Here is a 14,906-nt window from a genome sequence, read left to right on the forward strand (position 1 = left end):
AATTGTGTATGTGTAAATAACTCCCCAGGCCCTGACAAGCACCATTTCTTCTTCCTACTTTATTTATAAAGACCCTAAATCAATGATCATGTATATCCCTCTAACATGTCTGTCTTATTTGCCCTACAATTCTTGAAGCAACAGAACAGAGGACTTAAGTGATATTTCCTTTCTATCCAAACTCCACCATTAACACTTTTTAGTATCTGCTTGTCACATATCCCTCTACCATCATCCCACATTCACTCCTTCAGTTTGTTTTTTGCTTCTTGTTGTATTTCAAAGTTTCTGGCGTTTATGTATTAGGTCTGTTTTATTCCTAGTTTTTTCTTTCCCACATAAAAATCCTTAAACACAGGTCAAATATCTTAAAAGTAATAAGTGGTATTTATCAACCTTTCGTACACTCCAGATACAAATAAATGAACTTCAAGATCAGAGCAGCAAGATCTCTAGCAATTCCCAGTACTCACGCTTGCTCAGTTATCCGAATCCCAGTGCTGAGCTGTCCATTCTGGCATCATTTGCTCATTCACAGTTGATTGCAGACAGTGTGGACATGAAGGTCACACATCTTTCCGCATGCTCCAGGTGTAGATGTGGGTTTATTCTTGACTACTTTTTCTTAGTTCTCTATCAAATTTGTCCACATAGCCTACCACTTCTGCCTGGTTCCATACCTCTTAACAGCCATTCTCAATATAATAAGCAAGTTCTCTTGCTATTGTAAGCTATTCAATTTTTCTGCTCAAACCATGAGTAGATAACAATCTTTATTGAGATGAACACCCAAAAGTTCAGCGTCTGCCATGTTGGAAGTGTGCATGATAATCACAGTGAGCTACAACTTCACATCCACCAGGACAGAGGGCTAGAAACAGCTGTGGTGGGCTCATTGTCTTTTGACTCTGCACTTCTTTGCCTCCAAGGTGATGCCCTGCATGAGCTTCTTATGAGCGTGATGCTCAGCAGCACCAGTGCTGCTCAGTATGTGCACAGGTCAAAACCCCAGCATCTGTCATTAGCTTCCATTTATTCTGTTTATTTCTAGTGTTTTTTCTGTCTCTAAAGAATGTCTTTAATAAAGCTAGCTGCTTTCCAGATTTCTATCTTTAAGCCTAAATATCTCCTTTAAGTCAGGGTAGCATTTTGGTTTTGGTGGTCATTTGTGATTTTTTTTTTCAGTTGTTTGTTAAATATACAGGTTTTGTTTGTTTGCTTGCTTGCTTTTGACAGGGTCGTATATGGTCCAGGCTGGTCTTGAACTCAGTATGTAGCCTATTATTCCTTAACACTCTTGCTTCTACCTTACAAATACTGGAGTTAAGGTGTGTACTCCATACCCCATTCACAAATTATAAGTTACTTGAATTTTAAACTATTTTCATTTGTACTCAAAGAAAATTTCAGGATATGAGGTTCTCTGCAGTGTTCAGGATCATTAATAGTTACTAATGTCAATTTGTATTTAAGTGGACTAAAAGTGTCAAGGTAACAGGATGCCTGAAAAATTACTGTGATTCTGCCTCAAAACAATTATTTCAGTCTTATTTTCAGTAAAATGTTTTCGAATGCTGTTTCCGTATGCTTTTGGCTTTATTTTTTATTGTGCTTCTCCCTCTTACTTGATTGGGGTTTTGTTTGTTTGTTTGTTTGTTTGTTTGTTTGTTTTAATGGATGAACAAAGAAATTGTATGCTGCTATGCATGAGCCAGATGGAGTGGCTGGAGTAAGTGCAATTCGGAAAGCCGAGCCATCCCTGAAGGAACAGATTCTTGAACATGAAAGTATTGGCTTGCTGAGGGATGCCACTGCCTGTTATGACAGGGCTATTCAGCTAGAACCAGACCAGGTAAGATGACCATTTAAAAGCTGCTAAGTAAGAATGGTTGTGGTCTTGGTTTCAAAACCATATTGCTCAGTGTCATATGTATCTGGAAAATGTTTAAAACTAACCTTTAATTCCCAGACCATTAAAACTTAGAGACTTGTCCTTTATGGTTTTAGAAATTCTTTCTAATGCTAAACTTCTATGACTTTAAAAAAATCCCTTAAATTAGGGCTATAGCTCTGTCAATAAAGTGATTGCCATGTATGAAGACCTGAGTTCAGTTCCCAGAACCCCCATAAAAATATCAGGTGTGGTGTCATGCACTTGTAACATCAGTACTGGGGGCACTGAGACAGGCTGATTTTTGGGCCTCCCTAGCTAGCCAGCCTAGCAGACTTGGAGAGCTGCAGGACATGAGGAACTGATCTTAAACGGGGGTCGGGGGCGTTGGGGTGGATAATGCAGCTCTTGAGAAACAATACCCAAGATTAACCTCTGGTCTGTATGCACAACCAGCGTACACACCACTAATACAAACATATATACAGACAGACAAAAGAACTCTCCCAAATTAGCTAGAGTATATTTATACTGATAAGTACATTTAGTAATTCTATAATGTATTTCTTTATTTTATATTTTTCTTTTATTATTTATTTATTTATTTAGAACAAGGGGGAGGCACGGTATCATGCAGCTCAGTCTTGCCTCAAACAAACTGTCCTCTCATGATGTTTGATTTAATTAAACACATGATGTTTACATTATCATCTTGACAGAATGGAGAATCTTTTTGGATATGAGCCTATAGGCATGTCTGTAGGGTACTATCTTGCTTGCTCCTGTTAATGGGTAGACCTATCTTGACTATGGGTAGGACTATTCTCTGAGGGGTTCTTGAACTATATGAGGTGAAGAAAATGAGCTGAGCAAGTGCTTTAGAAGGATTGTCTCCTGTGTGTGTTCTAGATCCCATCAAGTTGGTAATTAACATTAGCCATGATATTAAAGCTCCAAATCTATATTAATAATGTTGTATCTATTGACTTATGATGCATAATCTTAAACAAGATGCTAAAAATATTGATACCTTATGTTCTCTATTTGATCTGAACCAAAAATTGGAACAAACATGGAAAAATAAAATAAATTCAACTAAAATTATTTTTTCCTGTTACTTTCAATATGTTACAACATTGGTAGTGAGTGCCACTACATAGCCAAGCCAGGTAGTTGCTAAACCAGGAAAGGTACATATAAGTGGGAATATAGGAAATTAAGATGTTCTTATTTCCTCAGCTATATTTGAAATTAAATTATTATCTTAAATGTTTTTTTTAAATTTCTAGATCATTCATTATCATGGTGTTGTGAAGTCCATGTTAGGTCTTGGTCAGCTGTCTACTGTTATCACCCAGGTCAATGGAGTACATGCTAATAGGTAATGTTTTATTACAGAATTGTTTTCTTTTTATTCTGAATAGGAACGTTTTGATTTGTGAATTGCATGGTTTTATATTCACTAAAGTAATGAAACATTTTATATGTTTTTATGATGTTGGAGATAGCACCAAAATTATTGTAGGGCAGGATTTTGTGGGAGAGGCATGCATGTGTGGAGGCCAGAGGACTTTTGGGACCCTTAAGTTACTTCTCAGGTGTGAGGCTTACGTAGCAAATAACCTCTCTCTACTAAGCATTCATGCTGCCCTTTTCCTACTTTTTAATCTTTCATCTCCCTGTTAATAGCTTAGCTTTTATTCATAGAGTCTAGAACCATTCTTGAATAGATTGTTCTTTTGTTATGTTTCATTTTTCAAGATATAGTTTCTCTCTGTAGCCCTAGCCATCCTGAAATTCATTCTGTAGACCAAGCTGGCCTCAAACTCAGAGATCCACTTGCCTATGCCTCCTGAGTTCTAGCATCAAAGCTGTGTGCCAAAATGCCCAGCTAAATTAAATTGTTCTTTAAGGCAAGAACTATTCAGAGTTCACCTGTCATTGATATGAATAGTTACCTAGCTTCAAAACTCATCAGAGTTCTGACTATAGTATTAAAACCAGTTGTTTATGCTGGAAGTTTTTTGAAATACTACTATAAAATTTATTTTGTCTAAAAGATCCATAATTGTGAAAACAGTCTTCTTTTACTAAAGAAAGTAGATTTATTGTAGTAAATTGTACCATTCCTCTAACCAAAAAAAAAAAAAAAGTTTGCTAATAGCAAAGATGAAGATTGAACATTTATTTCAATTGAAAGATTAATGAGGAAATTATCTCTGCTCTTGGAAATATTTTTCCCGGAGAGCTAAACTCCCTGTTTTGTTATATATCCCACACCCCAGCTATTCTAGGCAAGCAGATTTGATCCACAAGCTAATTAGAGAATCAGATTATGTTTGTAGTTACATACTTTAAAGCAGCCTATCTAATTTCTGTAAGTTAAAATGTGTGATTAATAAGGACCTCCATTCTACATTGAGACAGAAACACTCACTTTAGTGTGATAATGGAGCTTATGAAGCAATTGAAGTTATGCAGATGAAGGGAGATTGCTACATGCTGTAGGTGTGTTTCTGCACATTGAAAAACACCATCAATAAGGGGCAACAGGAGTTTGATAGGGGACTTTGTGGTAGCACAGATTGGTGTGTCAAGTTCTTTAAAATATACACTGTAAAATTAATCCCTCTTGTTTTCTGTCTAGGACCTAATACATGTCAGTCTGTGGGTTGTGGAAAGGCTCTGGTCATGTCAGTGAAAGGGTATTGCATCACAGTAACGAAAAATGATCAACAGGGGCTCAGATTATTCTCGGGGAGGATCTCTATTTGCATTTAAACAGTTCTTTTTCTGTGCTTAATCTACACATAATTCCATTTAATTAATTTATTTTAATATTCCCATCTTAATCCTCATTAATCCTTAATCATCATTTGGTTCTTTTGATATAAAGCTTGGGATGACACATCTCTGATACTCCAATAATAATTATATTCTTAATCCTGAAATTTTGATACTTTGGCATTTGATGCTAAGCTTTTAAAATTATTTTCAGTTAGACTTTGGAATTATAAATGTTCATTACTTCGCATTAGCCTTGCTCTACATTGGCTTCAGTAATATGAATATTTAGAAATTGAAGTATGTTCAGTATACTGCTGTTTTTAGACTTTGGGGAAAGAATGTTTTTCAACAGGTCTCATGTAGCCCCAGCTGGTCTCAAGTTCACTGTGTAGCCAGGGATGACCTGAACTTGTGGTCCTCCTGCCTTCACCTCCCAAGTTCTGAGATTACAGCTATGCAGCACCACAATGGGTCTATATGAACCTAGGGTCTTGTGCATGCTACACAAATACTCTACCAATTGGGCTTAATCCCAGCCCCATTTGTAGATCTTTAAAACTAAATGTTATTAAGTTATTTGTCATATTTTGTGATTTTTGCTATAAAAAGACGAGGAGGACACTTAAGGATATTGGTCCTAATCTAGCCTTGCTACTTTGTTCGTTTTTTTTCAGTGTTGTTTGTGTTTTAATAATATGGGTATACAACTACCTTTATGTGATGTTATTAGATAAGGAATCATCATTTTATATATATATAATTTGAATATTGGGTATAAGCCAGATTTCTTATCCAGAATTATATACTTAAAAAAACTGAAGGCTAGCTGCTTCTGTGCACTCAGAATCCAAAATATCACTGTTAATCTCGTGTCATCCTAAGTAGAGTCCTTAGAGGAAAATCGCCAATTAATTGGGGATGGGTGACTATTTCTTTTTCTATTGCTGTGATAAAACATTGACTGAAACCAACTTGGAGAGAAGGTTTTTATTTTGGCTTACAAGTTACCATTCATCATCAAAGGAAGCCAAGGCAGGAACTCAAGGAAGGAATTCAAGAAGGAATAAAAGAAAAGAACATGGAAGAACATTGCCCCTAGTTAACTACCAGTCTCATATTTACCTAACTTTCTTATGCTGGACAGACCCACCTCCCCAAGGATAATACCACCCTTAGTGCAGTGGGCACTCCTACAGCAATTAGCAATCAAAAAAAAAAAATGTCCATATACATAGCCACAAGCCAGTGTGAGACAGTTTCTCACTTGAGGTTCCCTGTCCTCAGGTGTGTCAAATTGATAACTAAAGGAACCAGGACAGTGGCACTACCTGTATTAGTTCCTTGGGAGGTTGAGACAAAAAGATGACATAATAAGCCTAGGACTTTGGGGCCAGCTTTGCTAACATAGCAAGGCCACCTTTTAAGAAATAGACAGGAAGGAGGAGGAAAGAAAGGGAGAAGGAGAGAAAAGAAAGAATTATTACTGATTTTGCAAATCAAAAATTCCTGAATAACTGAAAATAGGCTAAGAAAACATATATATGGTATAGACTGTTTTTGTTTTGTTTTGTTTTAATGTTGTAAGTAACTTTCTTAAATCTTTCTATTGGATAGCCTATGCAGGCTCCAACTGTCCATGTCTCATACCAAAAATCTCAGGGTTTTTTTTTGGAAGTGCTTTACTTTGCCTTAAATTAGTTCTCTTTTGTTTGATCTTGTTTTAAGTTAAACATACAGATAATTTTATAGAGAACTGGTTATTATTGGGCAATTAACCCTTTTCTAATATATGCCAAAATTCATTTTATCACAAAAAAATAATTTTTAAAAATATCTATCAGAAATAATTAGTGGAGGGCTAGCAAAATGCTCATTGGGTAAAGACATCTGATGCCAAATCTTACTGAGCTGGGCTCAGTCTCAATAACCCACATGGTAGAAGAAATGAATCCACATCCAGTAATTTGATTTTTTACCTTCATGTGTGTCCTGTGATATATATTCATCAGCACACTAAATAAATGAATAAATGGATGAATGAATAAATATATAAGTTTCTTTAGGTAGTTTTTGTTCAGTTGGTTGCTTGGTTGGTATTTTTGTGACAGAGTCTTGCTATGTATCCCTGATGGCCTCAAACTCATAAAAATACACCTGCCCCTTCCTCTCTGAGTGCTGGGATTAAGGGTTATGCTGTCGTGCCTGGCTTAACTTTTAAAATATTAGTGGAAAATGTTCTTCAGCAACAAAAGACTAAAATCTTTTTGGTTGTTTTGGGTAATTACTTTGTGTCATACTATGACATACACTATAAATGTCACAGCAGTAAATAAGTAAAATATCTAAACCTATAAAAATATAAATGCTGCTTTAAATGTAAATAGATTAGAATGTGGTTGATATGCTTCTTTTAATAGGTCTGAATGGACAGATGAATTAAACACATACAGAGTTGAAGCAGCTTGGAAACTGTCACAGTGGGATTTGGTGGAAAACTATTTAGCAGCAGGTAAAGTTACTTCTTAAAGTGTTAGCAGCTTTTCATTGCTATAAATATTCCAATTTAGATATTTAGCAAATTCTCAATTATTTTGGCTCATTTTATGATTGTCTCTGTTTAGTTGTTTGAAGTAGAACAGAACCGTCTGTTGAGTATTTCTTCTGATTCTCTTATTAAGTGCAGCAAAGCCAGCTGCTCCTGGACCCTCTCATCACAGCATGTCTTGACTTGTTTTTCAGACGGGAAATCCACAACATGGAGTGTCAGACTAGGACAGCTACTGTTATCAGCTAAAAAGAGAGACACCACAACTTTTTATGACACACTGAAGCTAGTGAGAGCAGAACAAATCGTACCTCTCTCAGCTGCCAGCTTTGAAAGAGGCTCCTACCAACGAGGCTATGAGTTTATTGTCAGGTATTTTTGGGATACCACTTTTATGTTTCTCCTTTATATATGTCACCTAGGACAATTTTTACATGTAAATAATCTCATAATGTTTTTGGTATATTGCTTAACAATACAAATTGGCTCTTTCATTCTTTTTTAAATATCCTAACATAGTCTCCTTTAAGTCTATCTATTCACTTGAGGAAAAATGGTAAAAATAAATGCTATAATTGAAGTACTATAAGTTTAAAAGCGAAATACAGTTCTTTGTTAGAATTTATTATATTTTGTATGATCTTCAATATTACCTTAGTGAAACCAGATATTGGATCACTGAATTAAATTTCATTCTTTAGCTACTCAGCTATGTTTTTGTGCCTTCAACACTGAGTCATAGACAGATAGTATGACTATCATGGCTTCTATCACCTAGATAAAATTAGCTATCACTTTACAGGTTTGTTTTTTACTGTATTTACTATATCAGGCCCTCTTACATTACTACCAGTGTTATATAAATATTTCATATTCATTTATAGTGAATAAATATTTTACTTTCATGTTGGCAGTAAAGTTTAATTCTCATACATTTGAATTTAGTTTTTATATATCCTTCAGTTTAACAAGAAATCAGGGATGACATCAAGGTACTGAATGATTTAGTGTAAATACATTGTTGTTTACACTTAAGTTTAATCATATAAAAGTTGCCGTTTATATACCAAAAGAGTGTTAAAAGGTTACTTTTTCATAGCTGATCTAAAGTGCATACTTAATATCTGAGGTTAATAAGACTGAACATTGTAATATTTTAACATGTTCTGTCTGTCTTCAGATTACACATGTTGTGTGAGTTGGAGCACAGCCTCAAACCGCTTTTTCGCAAGTCTCCAGGTGACAGTTGTAATGAAGACTCTCTGAACTGGGGAGCTCGACTTGAAATGACCCAGAATTCCTATAGAGCCAAGGAGCCTATCCTGGCCCTCCGGAGGGCTTTATTAAGTCTCAACAAAAGGTTGTTCATACTTCTTTAAAAAGTCAATTGTCTTAAATTTAATATATGTTCATACTTTCTTGGAAAGTGTTTTTTGTTCTACATCTACATTTTCTGTTTTTAGTTCTGGGAATTCATCACATAGTTGAAACATACCTAGACCATAATAATCATTTTTACTAAGGACTGGAGAGATTGCTCAGTCCGTGGTAACAACACTTGCTGCTCTTTCAGAAGACCAGGGTTAGGTTCCAAGCACCCACATGGTGGTTTACAACCATCTGTAACTCCAATTCCAAGGGATCGGATACCCTCTTCTGGCCCCCATAGGTACCAGGCACACATATAGTGCACATATATATAAACAGACAAAATGCTTATATGCATAAAAGTAAATAAGTAAAACATTTTAAGATAAACTGAAATTTTAAAATGTTTTTAAAAAATCTAAAGAATCTGTTTTATAGCCAAACATGATATTTCATGCCTATAATCTCAGTATTCAAGCAGCTGACAGAGGAGACACTTCTTAGATGTCCATTGAGCCTTCATAGAAGACCTGTGTAAAAAAATATGTGTGTGTATTTTATCTTCAAAATTTTTTAAATGTAACCAATAAACATATCTTGGGAGGTGAATACCAACACAAGTCAAGAATAATGTCTTATGCAAGGATAAGTTTAGGTGCAGTACCTGCCTATCAAGTAGACTTTGGGTTTGATTCTTGATATCAAAAAAAAAAAAAAAGGCAACAACAAAAAAGAATAAAGCCCAGATAGACTTTAAGACACAGATGGAACAGTTTGTTTGTTGTTGCTTTACAAAGTAAGAATTGAAATAGCACACTGACAACGTTCTATGTTGGGAAGAGCTGTGTAAGTTATTGAATATACTTACAAACATTACTTTTCTATGTTTTGCTACATTTTTTTTTAGGCCGGATTACAATGAAATGGTTGGAGAATGCTGGCTACAGAGTGCCAGGGTAGCTAGAAAGGCTGGCCACCATCAGACAGCCTACAATGCTCTCCTTAATGCTGGAGAGTCACGACTTGCTGAACTGTATGTGGAGAGGGCAAAGTGGCTGTGGTCCAAGGTATTGGCCAAGGGAACCTCATTAGAAAATGTTCTGTTGGCATTGTACATGTCTACCAAAATGCAGCTGGGAAATCCTTAGTCCAGATTCAGAACTCTTTTTCTGTCACTTGTCTTCATTCTCTACTGTAGTCTAGGTAGAAAGGCTGCTGCTGCTGCTGTTGCTGCTTCTTTTAGATTTATTTTTATTCATTTTATATGTATGAGTACACTGTTGCTCTCCTCAGACACACCAGAAGAGGGCATCGGATCCCTTTATAGATAGATGGTTGTGAGCCACCATGTGGTTTCTCGGAATTGAACTCAGGACCTCTGGAAGAGCAGTCAGAGCTCTTAACTGCTAAGCTATCTCTCCGGCCCTGAAGACTGCTTCTTATATTCCGTAGTCCTCAAATAAAATACCTATTTTAAGTTTGATGGTAATGTTCTCTCAGTTTTCATCTGTCCTACATATTTCTGAGGAAAATGTCCGATTCTCAGTACATTTCACTTTCTGGAGGTATATAGGATATATGTAGTAGGTCCTCAGTATGTACCTCATAAATGATTATAGCACCTTCTCACTTAATGGCTTTGGGAAGAAACACTTGTGTGTGGACATGTCATCACCTGCCAGGGAAGACTAAGCTTCAGGACACACTCCAAGCCTCCAGACTCCAGCAATAGAAATAGGAGCTTTTTAAATATATGAACTACTTACTAATTTTATGTCTCATATTTAAATGGTAATTACTAGTTTAGAGTTAATAGTAGGCACAGCCTGTTTTGCAGTTACCATTTTGTAGCTCTATGTAAAGCCATATGTGATTGTAGAAACTTAGTGATGATTATTAGAGGACATGGGAGGTGTTTTCTAGAGCGATTGGGAAAGTAGTAATCGAGCCTGTGTTAGATGATACCAATGTTTGTATTGCTAAACTCAATATGCTCAGAAGGCAGTTCATTACTTAATAAAACCTATTTCTCTTTTCACATTGCTTCTTTTTCTGAACAAGCCACATTTCCATCCCCTTATCTAGAACAAATCTGGGCTTTTATCTTCAACTCTTCCTGAACCTGTACATCCACATCCAGTCTTAGGCTAAGTCTTTGCTGTTTAATTTTAGAAATGTTTTTTGAATCATATCTCTTTTTCCTCCTATTTTAATTAATGCCATTATTTTCAGCACCTAACAATACACAGCCTTCCTAAGGATCTCACAATTTCTCTGTTTACATTACTGTAGTCTGTGACCTTTCCAAAATGCACTTGGAAACATACTGCTTCCTTAAAAGAGTAAACTCTTCTAAATGGTCTTCAGACATTTTGGATTAAGTGTGAACTCTTGGAAATACACAAGTCCGTTTCTGGTTGAGTGCTGACCCATCCCTTCAGCTTCATTTTTCCCCATCTTCACAGATGCTTTATTTAAGCTTCACCTAAAATGAGACTGCTGCTGCTACTCAGACATATTGGGATTATATCCCAGTAAGCTCATTGTAAATTGAAAAATACGTTAAAGTCAGAAGTACATTTATATCCCAAACCTAGCAAACACTGAAGCTTGGCCCCAGTGTTAAATTAGTCCCCTTCTTCAGCTTGGCTTTCCATCACCTGAGATCAACCTATGGCTGAAAATATTAAATGGAAATCTCAGAAATGATCCATAAACTTTACCACTGTAGTGATCAATTTTAAAAATATTTAAATAACTCAACTACAGTGTTTTAATCTTTTATTGTACCTTATTCATAAATTCAACACCATGGATATATATATATATATATTTGAGGGAAAAAACCTAGTATCTGTGGGATTTCTACTATTCATAGTTTGAGGCATCCACTGGTAGTCTTAGAATATACCTTTTGCAAATAAGGAAAATTTACATACTGATAAGTATCAATTGTTTACTTTTATCAGTATGTAGACTGGCATCTGTGGCTCACTACCATTGACCAGAAACTGCTTGATCATAGATCGTAATTTAAAGTATTGTTTCTGCTTGATGTGATAGTATAGGCCTGAGATTATAGTCCTCAGAGAAGAAAAATCAAGGGCAGTCTGATCTAGATAAGAAATGTTATGCCAACTGGGATCATATAGTGACCACATTCCAAACCCTCAAGCATCAAAATTATGTGCTGCTTCTAAGGCTAGAGAAATGGCTGGTCATTAAGAATATTTGTTTTGGGGGCTGGAGAGGTGGCTCAGCGGTAACAAACACTGACTGCTCTTCTAGAGGTCCTAAGTGCAGTTCCCAGCAACCACATCATGGCTCACAACCATGTGTAATAGGATCCAGTGCCCTCTCTTGGTGTGTCTGAAGACAGCTACAGTGTACTTACATACATTAAAATAATTATATATATATGTCATAGCATATATTATTATATTTTAGTCCCAGCATCCACATGAAGTGGCCGAAACCTACCTGGGGATCTGACGCCCTCTTCTGGCCTTTGAGTACATGTATACATATGTGGCAAACACACTGAGGCCCACACTTGAATATTTGTACACATAGAATAAAACTAAAATGCCATTTACTAAATTGCATGCCAGAAAAATTGACCAGATTTAAGATTTTGTTTTTTTCTGTTTAAGATCAAAATCAGATTTTTTTTTTCCTTTCTTGACTACTGATGGCTTACTCACACCCCCTCCTTACCCCCTCCTTCTTTTTAGATTTTCAATACTGTTTCTTTGTGTATCCTATATGGACCAGACTAGTCTTGAACTCATAGAGATCCACCAGGCTCTGCTTCTCAAGTGTTTCCTGCTCTCTTATTTATCTGTGTCTTTAGATAGATTTGGGGGACTTTCTTTATCCCTATGTTTATATGTTATAACACTCAAACATGTTGGTGTTTTACCTAGTTTGTTTCCTCAGTTGATTGTGAACTTGTTTTATTTTATTCTCTTTGTTTGGTTGCTTGGTTCTGTTATGTTGAGACAAGATCTAACTGTAGCAAAGGCTGACCTTGAACTTGTGATCCTCTTACCTGCATCTTCTGAGTAGTACAAATATTATAGGCATACATCATCACATCCAATTAACTATGAACTTTTTAAGCCAAAGATTTAATTTAAGATTCATTGTTATTCCAGATCATCTACATATATCTTCAGTTCCCGGTACTTTAATTTTAAAATGAATGAGTAAACAATTGAATGATTAAAGAGTTCTACATGAAATGAATCAGTGCTTCCTTATCTTTTATTTATTTGTTTGTAATTAGATATTTTCTTTATTTACATTTCAAATGTTATCCCCTTTCCTAGTTTTCCCTCCAAAAACCTCCTATCCTCTCCCCCTCCCCCTGCTCCCCAACCCACCCACTCCCACTTCCTGGCCCAGGCATTCCCCTATACTGGGGCATAGAACATTCACAGGACCAAGGGCCTCTCCTCCCATTGATGACCAACTAGGCCATACTCAGCTACATATGCAGCTAGAACCATGAGTTTCTCCATGTGTTTTCTTTGATTGGTGGTTTAGTCCCAGGGAGCTCTGGAGTTACTGGTTAGTTCATATTGTTGTTCTTCCTAGGGGGCTGCAGACCCCTTCAGCTCCTTGGGTACTTTCTCTAACTCTTTCATTGGGGACCTTGTACCTCCGTTTAATAGATAACTATGAGCATCCACTTCTGTATTAGTCAGGCACTGGCAGAGCCTCTCAGGAGACAGCTATATCAATCTCCCGTCAGAAATCTCTTATTGGCATCTACATCTGTCTGGGTTTGGTGGTTGTTTATGGGATGGATCCCCAAGTGGGGCAGTTTCTGGATGATCATACTTTCAGTCTCTGCTCCGAACTTTGTCTCTGTAACTACTTCCATGGGTATTTTGTTCCCCCTTCTAAGAAGGATTGAAGTATCCACACTTTGGTCTTACTTCTTCTTGAGTTTCATGTGTTTTGCAAATTGTATCTTAGGTATTCTGAGCTTCTGGGCTAATATCCACTTATCAGTGAATGCATATCATGTGTGTTCTTTTGAGATTGAGTTACCTCACTTACGATGATATCCTCCAGATCCATCCATTTGTCTAAGAATTTCATGAATTCATTGTCTTATCTTTAATATGGAGTGGTAGATAAACTTGAATTTACAAGTGAATTTGTTGAGACAAGGTTTCTCAGTGTGGTCTGGTAGCCTCAAACTCAGAGATTTGTCTGCCTCTGCCTCCAGAATGCTTGGATTAAAGGTGTATACCTGCACAGCCTGGCTAAGGATCTATTTTTAAATTAAAGATGTATTAATTGACTTTTCCTTTTCAGGGTGACGTTCACCAGGCGCTTATTGTTCTTCAAAAGGGCGTGGAATTATGTTTTCCTGAAAATAAGTCCCCATCTGAGAGTAAGCACATGCTAATCCATGGCCGGGCCACACTGCTAGTTGGCCGCTTTATGGAAGAAACGGCTAACTTTGAAAGCAACGCAGTAATGAAGAAATACAAGGTATGTGTGTAATGTAAACCATTGGTTTTTCTTTTAATGGATTAAATGAATTTTTAAATCTATATTGAAGTGTATATGTGTAATAGTACTCAGGACAACTGACTTTTTCTTAAATAAAGTTTATAAGTATATGGAATTATCACAAATGAATATATGCATGAGACCACCACCCCAGGTTAGAAATTGTTGCACAGTGAATCTACTTCTGAGACCAACTACCAAATCCTGAAATAGTATAGTCAGTACACTATAGCACCCACCTTTCACCGAAGTAACAATCTTATGTTCCTATACAAAGTAACCACATCTGAGCCATTTAATAAACTTGCTATATACTCAAAGATGGCCTTGAAATTCTGATCCTCCTGCCTAACATAAGTGCTAGGATTAGAGTCATGCACCATCATGCCCTGTTTAATCCACAGCTGAGACTTAAACTCAGAATCTTGTCCATGTTAGACAAACACTTTACCAACTGAGCAACATCCCTAGCCCATGGAATTTCTTTATAAAAAATAATGTAACATCTCTACCAGGTATTAAATTTTACAAGATAAAATTATAAACGACAAACACCCCAATAATGTGTAAAAAAAAAAAACAGAAATGCAAATTCAAAAATACCTAGGACTTTTATTATAAAAATTTGCTGCAGATAGACCTCACTTGGGTCCTCGATCCATGGGCGAAACTCAGGGTTCTGGTTACAGGCGGGCAAGGAGTTGGCGAGAAATGACAAACAAATACGAACACAGAGTGCTGTATCAAATTGAGCATCAAACTTTTAATACAGAAGAAAATAGGTAA

The 14,906-nt window shown here is 36.4% G+C and overlaps 1 protein-coding gene across 6 annotated transcripts in view; it reads left to right on the forward strand.

Moving 5' to 3' along the window:
• The window catches only part of Atr (ataxia telangiectasia and Rad3 related), a 95,621-nt gene that overhangs the window by 55,653 nt on the left and 25,062 nt on the right, over window positions 1–14,906 (forward strand). For 4 of the 6 annotated variants that reach the window (XR_003947900.1, NM_019864.1, XM_006511184.4 and 1 more), the window contains 7 exons: window positions 1,688–1,852; window positions 3,181–3,272; window positions 7,096–7,187; window positions 7,418–7,595; window positions 8,404–8,583; window positions 9,499–9,658; window positions 13,920–14,099. Coding sequence is in view for 3 of the 6 variants with exons in the window: in NM_019864.1 (NP_063917.1) it covers window positions 1,688–1,852; window positions 3,181–3,272; window positions 7,096–7,187; window positions 7,418–7,595; window positions 8,404–8,583; window positions 9,499–9,658; window positions 13,920–14,099 (1,047 nt within the window). In the remaining 3 variants the exon portion in view is untranslated. The remainder of the gene's footprint in view (window positions 1–1,687; window positions 1,853–3,180; window positions 3,273–7,095; window positions 7,188–7,417; window positions 7,596–8,403; window positions 8,584–9,498; window positions 9,659–13,919; window positions 14,100–14,906) is intronic. The other 2 variants (XR_001778905.2, XR_003947901.1) reach the window with 1 other exon arrangement.

This window comes from Mus musculus, chromosome 9 (assembly GCF_000001635.26).
Source record: "Mus musculus strain C57BL/6J chromosome 9, GRCm38.p6 C57BL/6J".
NCBI lineage: Eukaryota > Metazoa > Chordata > Mammalia > Rodentia > Muridae > Mus > Mus musculus.